Source organism: Pipra filicauda, unplaced genomic scaffold, assembly GCF_003945595.2.
Source record: "Pipra filicauda isolate LSUMZ 115617 unplaced genomic scaffold, ASM394559v2 scaffold141_size4267151_pilon, whole genome shotgun sequence".
In the NCBI taxonomy this organism is placed as follows: domain Eukaryota; kingdom Metazoa; phylum Chordata; class Aves; order Passeriformes; family Pipridae; genus Pipra; species Pipra filicauda.
This window is the reverse complement of record NW_024103896.1, coordinates 2,014,851-2,030,597: the sequence shown is the minus strand read 5'-3', so window position 1 is coordinate 2,030,597 and position 15,747 is coordinate 2,014,851. Positions and strand designations below refer to the sequence as shown.

The window sequence follows — 15,747 nt, the reverse complement described above, 5'->3', positions numbered from 1 at the left end:
GTGATTGCAACCAAACCACTGCTGGGAAACTGTCCTTGTTCTATGCTAACTCCCAAAGTGAGCCTGAGCATCACTTGGCAGAGACCTATTTTACCTGGGCCAAGGCAGACTGGGGACCAATCTCATGCTTTAATGGGATCCATGGTTGGGTTCCAGAGCCCAGAGATGTTGGCTGGCACCACTTTGTTCATTAGTAGAGGTTTCACTACAGCTACTCTGGTGTCTAAGAAATGAGAGAGAAGAGTATGGTTATCTGAACCTCTAATGTCAAGATGTCCAGGGTCCCTTGAGCTGCTCTTGGATTTACTCTGCCAGCATGAAATTCAGGGGTGCATGAAATTCCAGTGGTGGGATGGAAGCAGTGGATTTGGGCAGACTTTCAGCCCCGGGCTTTTTTTAACCTGTATTTCACCCCAGAGGTTTTTTAAGAAGAACATGGTGTGGTGTGTTCCGAAGTTCAGGACAGATTTTTAAAAGCCGTGATCATGTCAGCAGCCTGCCACCCTGCTGCACGAGGAGCTGTGCAAACCAATGGCAAGTGATGGTGCTTGACCAGGAGACCAGGTGAAGGACAAGAGGTATAAATACCTTCACCTGCTAAAGACTGAGTTAATATTCAGCACATAGCTGTGCAAGGGGGACAGAGCAGCAGGCAGAGAGGCAGAGCGGATTACGTGTAGCCCCTGTGGTGTTAGTGCTCAGCCCGGTGGTTTCAGTGCTCATTAGCGGGCAGTAGCAACGTTGGCCAGGACACAGATGCTGTTTCTCCAAGCTCCTCAGACTGCAGAGATGCTTCTTTCAGCCAAAATCGGCTCCAGTGAAGCAGCACAGAGGATCTGAGCTGGTAAATGGCTTAATCACTGCACTGGAGGTGGAATTCATTTTTTTCCCCGTTATATATCTGGCTTAAAACAGAAGTCTCAAGATTGTCCTGGTCACTGGAGGGAGAAGAGCAATCCTGGGGAAGATTAATCACATCCACCTCAAACACCTCTCCTTTTCAAGCATCTGGTTCTCTGTCAAGTACTGATGGAGCCTTGAGAGCATCACTTATATCTGAAGTCTGGTTTTTGTATAGATGAACTCACCCTAAGGATTTGTCTGTTTCACTTGTTGCTCCTGTGATACAATCCTGTTTTAAGACTAACTCAGGCTGACAGTGCAAACTCCTTAAGTGAATGTTGGGAGCAGTCATGCCAACATGGGCTATCTCAGGGCAAGGATGGTTACGGGGTGCTCTACAAGCTAAATGAGAAGTCCCTGCTGCTCTGCAAATGTGTGATGAATGCACAAGTGTCCCGCCAAGCAACTGCCTGAATCACCCTGAGGCAGGATTGTGTGTCACAGAGCCTTAGTAAGTGGTAGCTGACATACCAGCTGTATTTCACATAGCAAATGAGTTCTTAAAGTCCCTCTCCTGACACCACCAATGCAGTAGGTTGGAGTTGCTGGAGCTCAGCCTCAGTGACTAAGCTTTGGAGGGCTAAGCTTTAGTACGATATTTGGATATTTGAATGAGCCTTCTGGAGTCTGAAAGGCAAACAGATCTCTTTCAGGGGGTGATAGTGTAGCCGAAACTTTTTGAGTAAGCAGTGCTTGTGAGAATAAACATTTAATGAGCAGGAAAAGCAGGAATGAGTCAGAGCAAAGAGCAATAAAAATGATATCTTGGTCAAACAAGACACTGCTCTGACTGTTAGATCATTTAGCAGTGCCTGAACCATGACTCTGCCTCTGTACTGGGCAGCCTTTCCTGCACATCTGCTGGGATCCAGAGCTGTTTACCAAAAAAGTTTTTAGTCTTGAAAATAGAATAGAGATTTCTGGGGAAAAGTACTTTTCAACTTTCAAAACTGTCGTTAGAAAGTCAGTGAAGAGGGACTTGCTGGTATGAAAGCTTTATGCAAGCTCTTTCAGATATGAGCAGCTACTAGAGCTCACTGGCCAATAAGCTGAGAGAGCACTGTGCAGTTGAGGGAGATTTGTATCTGGCTTTTTCTAATAAACCCCAAAATTATGTGCAACACTGGTACCAAGAGGGTCCACAAATTTGAACCAGCAGTTACTGTGGTGGTCAGAGCTAAGCATCATTAGTGCTGCATGGACCTGTGTCTCATTATACTTGGTGGAAAGCTAAGTGTGTGTGCAAACACTGGGAGAGCGGGAAGCTCCAAGAAAATAAATGTCTAGATTTTCCACAGGCTGAATCAGACACAGTCCTTTGGTTATTTTGATAAAAAAAATTATACAAGTAAAATGATTGCTATGAAATATTTTATTTGGCAGAAATAACCAATGAGGGGAAGTGTGAGATGTGCATTTTATGTGCAGGAAGAGTTTTTCACTGGCTGTAAGATCAGGGGCACCCAGCTCAGAGAGAGACTCATAACTGCAGCCAGTGAGAAACCCTCTCCCCAGCACAATCCCCTTCTGTTTTCAATGTCTGTTAGATTAAAGTAGTGGAAGAACATATTCACAGCAAGTTTTTATGTTCTCAATAAATGCAGAACCTATATAAGCTGGAGTTAACCAGTAGACAGTCAGTAAATGTTTTTCCTGGGTAACAGCTGAGGAATAACAGAATTATCTGTATCTTTCTATATGCCAGAGTTTGGAGGCTGGTTTGTTTTAACGAGGACTCATTCATTATCTGATTTTCACGTTCAAGTAATTTCATTTATGGTTTTGCGTATCACTTTACAGGTGCCAGGTTCAGCCACTTAAATACAACTATGCCAAGAGATTAAAGCACAAAGGTGCCCAGGGGCTGTGAGCCAGCCACAAATTACTTTCTCTGCAAAAAATGTATTTTTTTCAAAATCATACCCCATGTCTAAAAGCTGCTACTGGGAGCTCTCATTTCAAACTAACATATTTATGATGAGTGGCTGATGTAGCTTGACTTTGGAACTGGACAAGAATAAGATTTTCTCTGTTACAGGCTGCTGAATATATGGAAAAACTCTGAAACACCTTTTTCTTCCCAAAGTACACAGGATTTTGGCTGGAAGTCATCCTTTCACATATTTGCTTCCAGAAAGAGGTGCTTTAAAAAAAGAAAAGCTGAAGAGAAATACTCTTTTATCTTGAAATGTGTTAATTTTGGATGTTTGTTCTTAGACTTCCTTTTTGAAGGATTGAGGTTTTGATGGCCCACCAAAAACTATCAGATGGTCAAAATGTAAAACCAGTGTAAGTTTAGTTTACATGGGGAAATGTATGTTGTCTTCCTGGATCCAGAGGGTTTGGCAAACACTCATGACTTCTTTGATGGTGGTGAGACATGGGAACAGGCTATCCAGAGAAGTCGTGGGTGCCTGACCCCTGGAAGCGTTCAAGGCCAGGTTGGATGGGGCTTTGAGCAACCTGGTCTAGTGGAAAGTGTCCCTGCCCATGGCAGGGGGGTTGGAACTAGGTGGTTTTTAAGGTGCTTTTGAACCGAAAGCATTCTGTGATTCTATGATATAGTTAAGGCCATGTCAACCAACTCTACATGTTAGGAAGGCAAACTATGAGATGGCTGAAGCTGTAGAGAGGAAGTACATTAGAATCCCTAGATCAGCCTTCAGAGCCTTCAGCTGAGCTCCTTGTTCGTTCCTTTGCTTTCCACTCATCAGTGCATCATCTCAGAGTAACTGTAACTAGCTTTGGGAGCTAGAGGAGAGGCATTCTTATTTTTTCTTGGGAATGGGTGCTGCTGTTGTTGAACTTCAGGGGCAGGAGAAGTGACTCTCCCTCCAGCACTTGCATTGTAACTCCAGGCCAGCAGTCACATGAAAGTGCTGAGACCTGCAGCTTCCAGGGGCCGTTGGCCGCAGTGCCAGCTGACTTTGTGCCTTGCATTTCAATCCAGAAGTGCAAGAATTGAAACAAATAGTGCTGGGGGAAGGGAAGCCAAAGGGAGAAGAGCTAAGTGCTTTCCTAGCATTGCTTTACCCTGGAAGGTGTTTTTTTCCTTAGGTCAAAACAGTGCTACCATCAAATAAAAAAGTTAAATAACTTTTTTTTCCTTTTACCACCCTTCCTTGTTACGTCAAAAGCTGCAGATCTGGGACACAGCAGGACAGGAGCGATTCCGATCCATCACGCAGAGTTACTATCGCAGTGCTAACGCGTTGATCTTGACCTACGACATCACCTGTGAGGAATCCTTCCGGTGCCTCCCCGAGTGGCTGCGGGAAATTGAGCAGTATGCCAGCAATAAGGTCATAACTGTGCTAGTGGGTAAGTGACAATCGTCCCTCATGGGGTGCTGTGAGGAAGGGGGTAAGCTGCGCGTATCAGGGGGCAGATGGAGGTGTTAGCAGGAGGAAAACGTGACATCTGCGTGAACTGCTGGTGCAGGATGCTTGAACTGGTCCGGTGGATCTTGTTGCCAACCAGTTGTAACTGTAGGTGGGCACAGGGTCCAGCTGGTGCCTTAAACCCAGTGCTTGAACCATTCCTTCTGCAAATAACCCCAAGACAATGATAGTGGTGTTCAAGATGCTATGGCCACCTTTGAAGTGTGGTCCTGTTTCAGGCCTAAGGCTATTGCATGCAGAGGGGGATGCTTTCCACCACATGGTCCCATAAGGGACTAAAATGTGGATGGGGCAGCTACCAACCAAGCTAAGAATAGAGCAGTTCTCCTTGTGACTTCAAGCTACAAATATGTGAGGATCTGCGCAAGCTGGTGATGACTGCAGGTTGCTGTACCCCATAGGAGTGGGACAACCAGTCTTGTCTTAAATGTTCAGGATCTGGGAACCACATCAGGATGGGATGGTTGCATGGGTTGTAGCATTCATAGGTGGGGCAGAGCTGGAAAACTGGATAATTTTGCATGAATTTTAGGGAAACCAAAAATAAATAACTGAATGTTATATTAATCTGTCGAGCTTCAACTCAAGACAAAACAGACCTCAGGCCATCTGTCTGCTATAAGCAAGGGGAAAGTTATTTTACCTACCCATGCTTTTCCATACTCTGCTATCAGCATCTGATAGTCGGGATTTGGCTTTTAAGGGTCCAAGAATATATAAAGAACAATGGAAAAATAACTTGGGGAAAGCCAAAAAGTTTCATGCTGCAGTGTTGATATCACCTTTAATAGCTTGTTGTCTAAACGAAAAAGTCTAGGTAATTGTAAAGACTGTTTAATGTGTATTTGAAAAAAAATAATTATTTTGAGTTTTACATGCCCCAGTGGTATTTCAAGTGAGCTGTGGGGTTCATAGAGCTTCCATACAAGAAACTCCTACTCCTTGAGTATGGCCTGGGTACAAATGGGCAGAAATAATTATTACATGGCTAACAAATGTACACATTAATTTTTTAGTGAACATTAAGTTAGTTGCCAGCATCTACAGCGCAACATATAAAACATATTTTAGTCATAATTCACACGTTGAAGATGGTGACAACCATAAATCACTTGTGTTGGATGGTAATCTGCTTAGAAAGGTAACTTCATTGAATGTAGTGGGTCCAAGAAACTGCATTCTTGGGAAAGAAGGCGATCTCAAATGAGAGGAGGGCAATGAGACAAGGCTTGCTAGTGGAAACACCATCTTTTCCTCCCACTAGTTCTCACAAAATTGCCAGTAGGAGTGAGGCCAGGAGATGTTTCCTCCTGAACCTACTGAGTCTGTGGACACAGCTGCCTGTTATTGCAGGTCCTGGTCTGTTATCTTCGTTGTAAGATTAATTTATGGCAGAAACATCATGTTTGAAGTGAAGTGACCAGTAATAGTGTATAATCATATCAGATACTTGCTTGAGGCTGTAATCAACTCTCTGCTCAACTGATCTCTCTGAAGCAGAGGGTTGGTTTCTGGCCTCGCCTCACTCTGTAAGTGCCCCCCAGTCCTGTCCCTCTTCCAGCCTCCACAGCCAAATCCTATATGGGAATATTGAAATAGGAAAGCTGTCTTCCATGCCAGGCTTTTTTTAAAAGCTTGTAACATGATAAATATCACATTTAGTGTCTCATATGCTATAATTGACATTTTAAGTGCTCCTCAGAGCAAGGATAGGAGAATTTTCAATAGATATTAAAATGGAAATCCTTTAATGTTAGTTGATAGCAGCAAACAGATGCACTGGTGCTAAATTAGAGCTAACTGACTTGAATGTTCACAAGGCATATTTTATTAAATGCCCTGGTATTAAATGAACTTGAGTGTATTGGGGAATCTGTTATTTGGAGGGGAGAGCAAGCACTCTGAGTTACATATCAAAACCACTTTACATACAACTACAAACTCTTGTTTATTCCTTTTAAACCTCAGTTTGTCTTGGTTTTGAAGTCAAACTAATTCCTTTTCTAAAATATTTTATCAATACAGGTAATAAGATTGATTTAGCTGATAAGAGGGAAGTATCCCAGCAAAGAGCTGCAGAGTTTTCCGAAGCACAGGACATGTACTATCTGGAAACGTCAGCAAAAGAATCAGATAATGTGGAAAAACTCTTCCTGGACTTGGCCTGCCGGTTGATCAGCGAGGCACGACAGAACACCCTTGTGAACAATGTCTCATCCCCCCTACCAGGAGAGGGGAAAAGTATCAGCTACTTGACTTGCTGTAATTTTAATTAAAGAGCTGACATGTGGGCCATGGGCCAAGAGGATTTTTTTTTTTTTTTAGTGGGATTTATCTGCTTGAAAGAATTCTTGCCAATCTGACCCATGTGACTTACCCTGAGTCAGGTTGCAGTCCTGGAAACATGGCAGGCTGATGGCTCCAACTACATGGCAAGGTAGCAGGGTTTAAATTTCATTTTTCTCAAAGTCTGTGGAGCAGGTCAGGAAAGGAGGAGTTGCACAAGTCCTTCATGTAACGCAGAACATGAGCTGTTTTGTTTCCTTCTGTGGGAGAGTAGACCAGCCTCTCTTGAAGATATTGAAGAGATCAAAATCTGTCTTACAGAACAATGTGTTTGATCGTTTTTAAAGTTAAAAAAAAAATAAGAAAAACCCCAACAATGAATGCTGACTTTGGACTACACTGGCAATCTTCCAGGCTGTCAGTGAGTGAGCTCTTAGGACATGTACATAACGTCTGCCCATCTGTCTTCATGGAGGACTCTGGTGTTTGAGATAGTGTTATGTGTCTCACGTACGGGCACTTTTATGAACGTGGGGGAAAAAAAAGTTACGTATATCAACGTTTTCAAGACTGAAGAAGACATGGATACAGCTCAGTTGCTCCCTTTGGTGCTAGCAGTTCAGCAGATATTCCATAGACCAAACACAGTCTTACTACATTACTGTTCTTTGAATGTGTAACTTAGACTGGTTAAGAAAAAAACACTAATAAGCACTGTTCATAAAAATAAAAAAATCTCATTACCTCTTTTTCTAGGCCTGAACATGGTGGGAAAGGACTGTGCTTTTCTTTGATATCCAGTGTAGGATGACAAGAGTTTCCAGAAATAAAAATAAATAAATAATCAAACCATTAGTCATATCCTACTGTAAAAAATTAACCTTAGGAAAGATTGTTGGTGAACTTGGAAAAAGTGCACCAGACATGACCAAAGTCTTGTGCACACTTGGATCGTGTATAAGGGTTCAAAGAAAGCACAGTTTGAAGTGATGGTCTGCAATATGTCCAGCTTAAAAATAAAGCTTGTAGATACAGTTGTTGTTGAAAGGCAAGAGTACAATTTTGTAGAGGTTTTTTTTGTTTGTTTATTTTTAATGCTAAGTGGAAATAGCAATGGGTTGCAAGTGGTATCATTCCATGTCTAACTCATCCAGCTCTCACCTTGTGGAACTGCTCTCAAAGATGTTCTTGAAGGTATCTTCTTGGCATCCAGTCTCTCTACTAGAATAGCTTTCAGGTTCAGGGATGTAGAGTCATTTTATTTCCTTGATGCTTTGTGCTCTTAATCCCAAACTCCAGTGTACATGTAACTGTTTAGGCAATTTCTTCTTAAAAAATACCTAAAGTCAAAGCACTACGGAGTTTGTGGTGTTATTCCACCTCTACTGCCATACAATGCATCACAAATTTACAAGTTGCATTAAAGTGCAAAATCAAAAGATGGTGAATGTGCACATAATTATATTTAGAAGTTTGACTTCAGTTTAGCTAATTGGGGTAAATCTCTTCTGGCAATTACATGGCTGTCATATGCTGCAGTTTAGAGTTACTGAATTTAATATTATTTGGCTTTTACTGAAGATTATAACAGGGCTTCTGTATTGACATAAAAAGCTGCCAGTAAGTACTTCTTGAAAAAAACAACAACAAAAGGCATTTTAAAATGTGCTTTTTTTGTTTCCTGGAAAGGCTTCTTTGGGCTTTATCATGTTGTGCCTTTGATACATAATGGGGAGCTGACTCTGTGTTGGGGGGGAATTAATGTGTCATATGGCCATTTTTAATATTTTCTTGCTATTTTTAGGCCACTTTTATGACTAGTGGTAAAAAGGAAGATGTAGAAGTTGTGGTATGAAGCTTGTTTGTCATTTAGGTAACACTTAGCCAAGAGCTTCTGTAAGTGTGAGGAGATGGGGAACACATCATCTGCTGCTCTGGCCTGGTCCTTTTCAGTCTGCTCATGTTGTAATCTGGAACATTTAGAAATGTGTGGGATTTGGTGGCTTCCGCTGTGTTGGACCCTGTGATACAGCCTGTGCTGAAAGATAATGTCTTCTTGAGCGTTCCCCAAATTGCCAAATGCAACCTCGTTTGAGCTTGTGAAGAGCACCCAACTCAGAGACAGCTGCTTCTGCACAGCTGTTAGGTAGTTCCTTATAGCAAGGCTGAAGGTTCTATGTCAGGTAACACTCAAGTTAAAAATCAATACTATGTGCATTTAATTTGTAGTTGTTCTTGCTCCCCTGATGCTGGACCTATCAGCATGTAATTGATAACAAATGGGACAGGGCTCTTTGATCAAGTTAATAAAGGAGGAAGGAGACTGCCCACTAAAACACCCATGAATTTCTCAGCCTGGTTTCCAAAAGGATCAAACCTGGGCAGGTACTCTTCATCCCTACTGAGTACCATTATAAATTCATTTTAAAGTGCTCCTTGCATCACTTCTGGAGGTGGAATTCTAATGCATTAACGTGACTGAACAAGCTGAACTGTTCAAATAGCAGAAACTGCTAACTTTATTTTCTTGGATATTTATTTTGAGGTTTCTAGAAGCCTAAATCTCTTTTTCTAGTGCTTTCCTAATCTGTAGGTGACTATTTGGAGACTAGCCTACTACCAACCTCAAAGCATTGTTTCTTTTTATTGCTAGCAAATCTTCATGTAAGGACTCGATCTTCAAACAGTGATGTTCTTTTGGGGCGCGGTGGAGTGCTGCAGTTGGCCTAATGTTCTCCAGTCAAATCTGAACTAATTCCTTTCAATGTTTATTCTGTCTGTACTTAAAAACTTGAAAGGAAACAGTGGTGGTATGTGCAACATTTTACAAGGTCATAAGCCAAAACTGTAGTTTGAGACTCACCTCTTTTTCTGACTTTTGCAAACACGCCTCTTGTTGAAGAAGTGGTATTTTATTGTAGTAACTCCTTTGCTGGAGTTACTTTTGTACACCTTTGAGTATCTCTGGAGTGCATATAACCCGCCTTTCCTTGTAGCACTGAGGGCTTATCTTCTCTTCTACAGTCTGATCCACTGCTGAAGGCTTCCCAACTGGAAGAGGAGCTTTATTGGCTGCTAATGACAACTTAGTGTTGTGGCATAGTGATTAAACTCTTGAAAAATAAAAGAACATAAAATAAATACAAATCCAAATTATGTGATAATCAACTCACCAACTAAACAACTTGCTGGATTTTTGAGAGAACTGTCAGTAAAAGCCTTGTGATGCTTGCTGGATCAAGCGTCCAAAAGTCATGCAGAATTGATATAATGGGTCCAAATTTGACTGGGCATGTTCTCTACTATCAAGAGAGCCAAGCATTACTTTTATTGTCATTGCTGGATTTTAATGTATTTTCAGAGCAATATATTCACAGCCATGAAGTAATCTTATTTCTGGGTGAATGTTAATTTTTATAGTAGTCTTATGACAAGACCCTTTCTTGACATTTTTTAGCACAATGATTATCTCCAAGCAGAAGCTAGTATTGGATGGTCAAACAGGCTTAGTCTAGCAAGCAGAGATTAGTAGAAACATCTCTGAAAACTGGATGGTCTAAACTCTGATTTCCAGTGCAGCCACTGATTCATTCAAGCTAATCTCAAGTAAACCAGCAAACATCTGTGCTTCAGATCACTGAGTGTGAAGTGCTTGCTGGTATTTTGCATTGGATATTTACTGCTAAAGTTTGCTAAGACAAGCCATGACTCCCTTCTATTCCTGTTTGTGTTTCCTATGAAAGTGCTAGGGGAAAAAAAAAGCCCTTCAGGTCAAAGAGATAAGATGGAAAAAGTGAAATTATGAACTGTGTAAAGAAGGGGAACGCTGGGTGCCTCCTCCTACCTCAAACCCCGAAGTCTTGATTTGACCTAGAGATAAGCTGTTTGAGCGTGCAGTTCAGATATGTGTTTGTGCTGAATGCTAAATGGCTTTGTGATCATTATTTAATGAAAACCACACGTGACAAATTGTCGGGCGAGATACTTTGTTCTTTGCTGTGGAACACATGAAACAGCCCTTAAAATCTGTCGGCCTGCTGGTGCTGTTTGTCTTTTTTTGAAATGGCTGAATTGGTAACAGTTGGCTCCTTCTAGTCTAGGTTCAGCACTTAATGGCTATTGAATTCCTTCAGCATCAGTAATAACAGCAGCAGACTGAGGTTGACACAGGAGACAGTGATTTGAAAAGAAAGAAAGTCGAAATTAGTGATGCAGAAGCACAGTAGGTGCACACATGTGGGACAACAGGCTTTCCTGAGCTTTTGCTGACAAGGGATGCAATTAGTTATAGTCAAACCCACTGGGTTTTGCCTTGTTCATTATCCCTAAGGACTGCTGTTTGACCAGCTGCTTTTCCACTTGTCTTCTCTTTTCAGTATGAAGAACTGTCTATAAATCAGGCTGAAATGTCAGGCTGGCATGATTCCTGCAGTCAGCGACTGAATTCAATTGGAAAATAGGTGAAATTCTCCAACTGTTAAAATAGGCTGAGCAAGCATGCAGGATAGGCTGCCCTTTGGGGACCTGTGGTGCTGCTGGGGTTGGATATGGCTGGAAACACTGTCACAGAAACCCTCTCCTGGCTGTGGGGCAGAACAAGTGCTACAGCCCATTGTGCAAGGGGAAGATGACTCTGTGGAGCAACAAATGCAAAGTAAAGAGATGATTCTGCTTGCTCAGCATTTTCTCCATCCCCTCCACTTTTAAAACTGCATGTGTGGATTAGGTTTTGATTGGACTTTCATTAGGGATGCTTTGAAATTGAGTATAGTCTGAAATTCTGCATTCTTTTACTTTTAATGTTAAAGCACCCAATATCCTTATGTGGGTGGCTCCTACCAACAAAGTCCTTTTTGAGTTAATTCAGTTAAAAAAAGGTGTTTCTAGAGGAAACTTTGTGAATTCCCCGTGAGCAAGTATGGAAACTCTCTTTCCTTAAATGTCTCTGTACGTAAGGGCTCACCAGAAAACCCTGAGGAGACAAAGGAAATACTCTAATCAATTCTGGTAGTGAAAACCACATGAAACATGTTATATCAAAATGTTTTCTTCCTCTGTTTATAAACTTTATTTTTTATCTGAACAAATTTGGATTTTGAAATCACCCTTTTTCCTTGCATCAAGTCTGTTCTCTTTTTGCTGTGGCTAATAATTGTTGTAGTTACTGTTCACAAGCAGCAAAGGATCACTATGATGAGTGGTGGGGAAACACTGGCTTGATTTCTTACAAGAAAGTAGTGCATCCTAAGCAAAGCAGCCTAAACTACAGCTGGTCATGTCTTTGAAATGCAATCATCCACTTGAGTTGTAGTTAAATATACCATAAATGTTACTGATCTCACATCTGCCTCAGTTTAGGATTTATCTTGGCTAGGAAAGACAACAGGGTAATCATGCTGACCGTGATGCAAGGCTCCCAAAGCTCGCTGCCTTGCTCTGACTTACCTCGCTAATCACCACCTCTCTCTACTGACCCAAAGTCGCCTTTGCTGTACTGTACTGTATCCAGCTGGGGTAGATCACTGGCTGTCATCACTCATGGATGCCATTACACCCTTTCCCCTCATGTGAACGAGCTGTAACTTAAACCAGAAGTAAAAACTATGCTGTGTGAGTTGAGAATCTTTGTTTCTTTCCAAGTGGGAGACACACATCCAGAAAGAAAGCCTAATCTCTAAAGCTTGCTCCTCCAAATACGGTCAAAAGGTAACTGGGGAAAGATAACCCAGATACAGCAGAAATGAGATGGCAATGAGTAATTTAGGCTGTAAAGGTTGTCAGTGAAACATTAGACTGGTTTTAAGAGCATAGTCAGGGTTAACAGCTCAGTCTCTCTGTCTGGATAAACAGGAGCTGGCTTTACAATACTCAGAGATTGTTCACATTAATAACTTGCAATTAGCACTTTGCGGATGTGACCACATTTGTTGAACCAGTTATCCTTTTCCAGTAACCTCGGAAGGTAATTTTAGCTCTGGTTAGTGCTATAATTAAACTCAAGAAGCAGATGCCACCTTTACATTTGCACCTTTGCTTTTTCCTCTACTGCTTATCTTGGGATAACATGCCAAGGACATGCACTTGTGAGTACATTGTGGTGGTGTCCCTGCTGAGCACCTTCTGAAGTCCAGTTCCCTGGTCCACAGGGAAAAAGTGACATGGCCAAAACCTGTGTCGGTCATGGTTTTAGCTGTGCGTGGTTCCCTGAGCCTAGGAGATGTTAAAAGTACTCTTATGCTTTCACAGGCAGCAATCAAAGGCTCTGGTGTGTCTGCTGTCACAAGAATGCAAATCTTGGCACTTTTCAAAGCTTTATTCCTCTTGTACCTCTCATCAGTGACTGTTCTTTCACAATACTGCTCATGCCTCAAGCACTGTGAAGGGAGATCTCAGACTGAGTTGCATGGTGTCCTGGTTGCATGAACCACTGGCTCTCACCCCTGCTTTGGTTAGAAGGAAGAGCATCAGTGGCTCATCTTCTGTGCCACCTCGAGCTCCTTGCTATGGACATAAAGTTAATAATTCAGTAAGCCCATTCCAGCTAGGGCACCCCATAAGAAATGTGTCCTTTCTTATGGGACCAATACAAGTGATTCAGATGTTAAGAATGAGGGGCAGGGATTGGTACAAGTGAGCAAGTGGATGCTGCTCTCCAGCCAGTGAGACTTAGAGCTATGTGGAGGAGAGTCATTCTGAGCTGTCATGGGAGCAGTGGTGTGAAAATCTCCGAGGGGCTGGGTTGCATCACTGGCATGAGCTTTAGTAAATGTAGTGGCCACAGTGTCCCCCAGCAGCCAAGTCTTTACAGAGGGGCAGGCGGAGGAGAGGGAATACTGTTTTTACATTTTAATGGAGTGAGAATAAAATACTTGGTCTGTGGTAGGGGCAGCTGCCATGATTTCAGGCATTGCAATTGCCTCAACTCCTGCAGACTGTTTGGAAGAAAGGGTTACCACTCACCCCCACATACAGCCAGCACTGAAGGGGAAAAACTAACTTCTGAAGCCAACATTTTAGTGGAGAAAAGGCCATGTAATGAGAGTATGGAGCAAGCCCAGTGCTTGTTGCTATGCTGATTTGGAATGACAAGTATATCTCTGGATATTAGGGAAGTAGTTTAAAATATGCCATGGTTTTTAGCATAATAAGATGCACTGCAGATATGCCACATCCATTTTATTCTCTACAGCTGTTTACAAAAGGAAAAAAAAAACAAACAAAACCCATGAGATTGGAGCAGCTGCAGTCACTCAGCTGTCAATATGGGACATGGCTCTTTCTGCTTTTTTATTTCCACTTCACTCTGTTCTGTTGCACATATTTGGCTGTTCTGTGAATTTGCAGATCATGAGTTTTTTTCCAAACTGCCTTTGATCTATACAAGAAGACTCACCCAGCTCTCATTTGAATTCATTAATACTTTGAGTAGGCATTTTAATTTTATGTTTACTGGCTTGTTTCCCTTTGTAATGTTATCTAACTGACAAGTTTGTCGTGCTCTGCATTACCTTTAGGTTTTTGAATCTAAAACATTTCCTCTTTCCTGAAAGCTATGATAATTTTTAGAGATGCTACAAAGGCATCTTCATTTCCTCAGGAGAAAATCTGAATTACCCTCAGCTTTGATTACTATCAAATCAACATTGAAGCACGTAATTTTTTTTACAGCATGAACAAAGTATGTTTTATACCATCAACTGTAGTTTGAATTGTACTTTAAAAATCTGCTTAAGAACTAACAACAGCATTTTGTTTGCGATTCCCATGCCAGGGAAGTCACAGCATTAAAGGAATTTCTGGGTTGGAGTTTTTCCCACAAAGCTCTGCTGTCTTTTCCCCAACAATTGTGAATTTAGCACAATATACAGAATTTCAGCAAGAACCCTGATTCTTAAACATGTAGCCAGAAGGATGACGAGGGAATGTGTTTCTTGTTGATCAAGCACAACCATTTCAGTGGAAAAAATGCACTACAGCTGGTCAGACCATTGATCTCGCTGTTGGGGTAGTGCTGTCTTTGGGGAGGGTATAGGTGTTAGCAAATCACCAAACTGTGAATCATTGACTGTCAGAAGCATTTGGCTTGTCTCTTTAAGTTCTTGTGGTCAAGTGTGGTACAGTGGGCTTGAGAAAGGAATGTATTTTGGATGACCAGGATGATGAATGTATGATGCTTCATGTTTATTTGTAATGTCCTTTTTTATACTTAGAAATTGCTTACATGTGTATCTGTATGTAAATAAATGTTTAATCCTTTCCACTTGGTATTCAAAGTGTTTGATTTGTGTGGTTTTTGATTTAAAGTGCAAAGCAAAGTTGCCTTAAATACAAGGTATTCACTTGACATGATGTAGCATCAGACCAACAAATGAATGGCTGCTGAAGGTTTTCTGCTTGGGTTGAGCATACCAAGGCTCTTGCAGCATTGACGCCTCACAAGAAGAGCAGATGTAGAGCTGCTGCCCATGGGAGTGATGTCCCTTTTCACTAGAAGAGAAAAAAATAATTATTTAAAGCAGGAGAGATCATAGCCAAAGAAATGCCGGTATCAGTCACTAGAGGGTGGTCTTCGACAGAGGCACCATCCCACTCACTGTCGTTGCAAACCTGTAGCAGGCTAAACTCTTGTCCTAAGCACGGTGTTAGGTTTGTGTTGGATAAAGATGATGGTTGGATACTTCAGTTATCTTTGATTCTTTGTCCCAGTGACTTTTTTCTCCTCAGTCTTCAACTTGCTCTTTTTGTGCCCATTGAACTCCCCTGGTGTTCCCCAATGACCTGCCCTCCTGAAGGCCTAGAATTCTTTTGCGCAAGATCTCTCATTTTAAGCCTTTAGTCTTTTGGTAAATATTTATAAAATTTGTGCTCTGACTCATTCTGGGGATCAAGTTTCCTCCCCTGTGCTCTGCTCCACTTCAAAGATGACTTGTGCTAACACTTATGCTGAGGAACAAGCTGTGAAGCTTGAAGAAACCATGTGTCTTTTATTGCCTCTTCCGCTGACCTTGAAGCTCCTTCCTTGGTCAATGTCTGTCATGAGTGCTGGGCCATCTGCTCTGTGTTCCCCAGGAAGCTGGCAATTTGAGGCACTGAGAGAACAGAGAGATATTTGGATAGTGAAAAGTCCCTGCATGCTTCTAGGAAGGAATGGAACAAA

General features: G+C 41.8%; 1 protein-coding gene across 6 annotated transcripts in view; it reads left to right on the top strand.

Annotated features, from left to right (window-relative positions):
• Positions 1-14,857, top strand: part of RAB30 (RAB30, member RAS oncogene family) — a 48,968-nt gene extending 34,111 nt beyond the window's left edge. For all 6 annotated transcript variants that reach the window (XM_039378605.1, XM_027712480.2, XM_027712484.2 and 3 more), the window contains 2 exons: positions 4,041-4,224; positions 6,330-14,857. In XM_039378605.1, the coding sequence (XP_039234539.1) occupies positions 4,041-4,224; positions 6,330-6,580 (435 nt within the window). In that variant the 3' untranslated portion in view covers positions 6,581-14,857. The remainder of the gene's footprint in view (positions 1-4,040; positions 4,225-6,329) is intronic.
• The last annotated feature ends 890 nt before the right edge of the window (positions 14,858-15,747 follow it).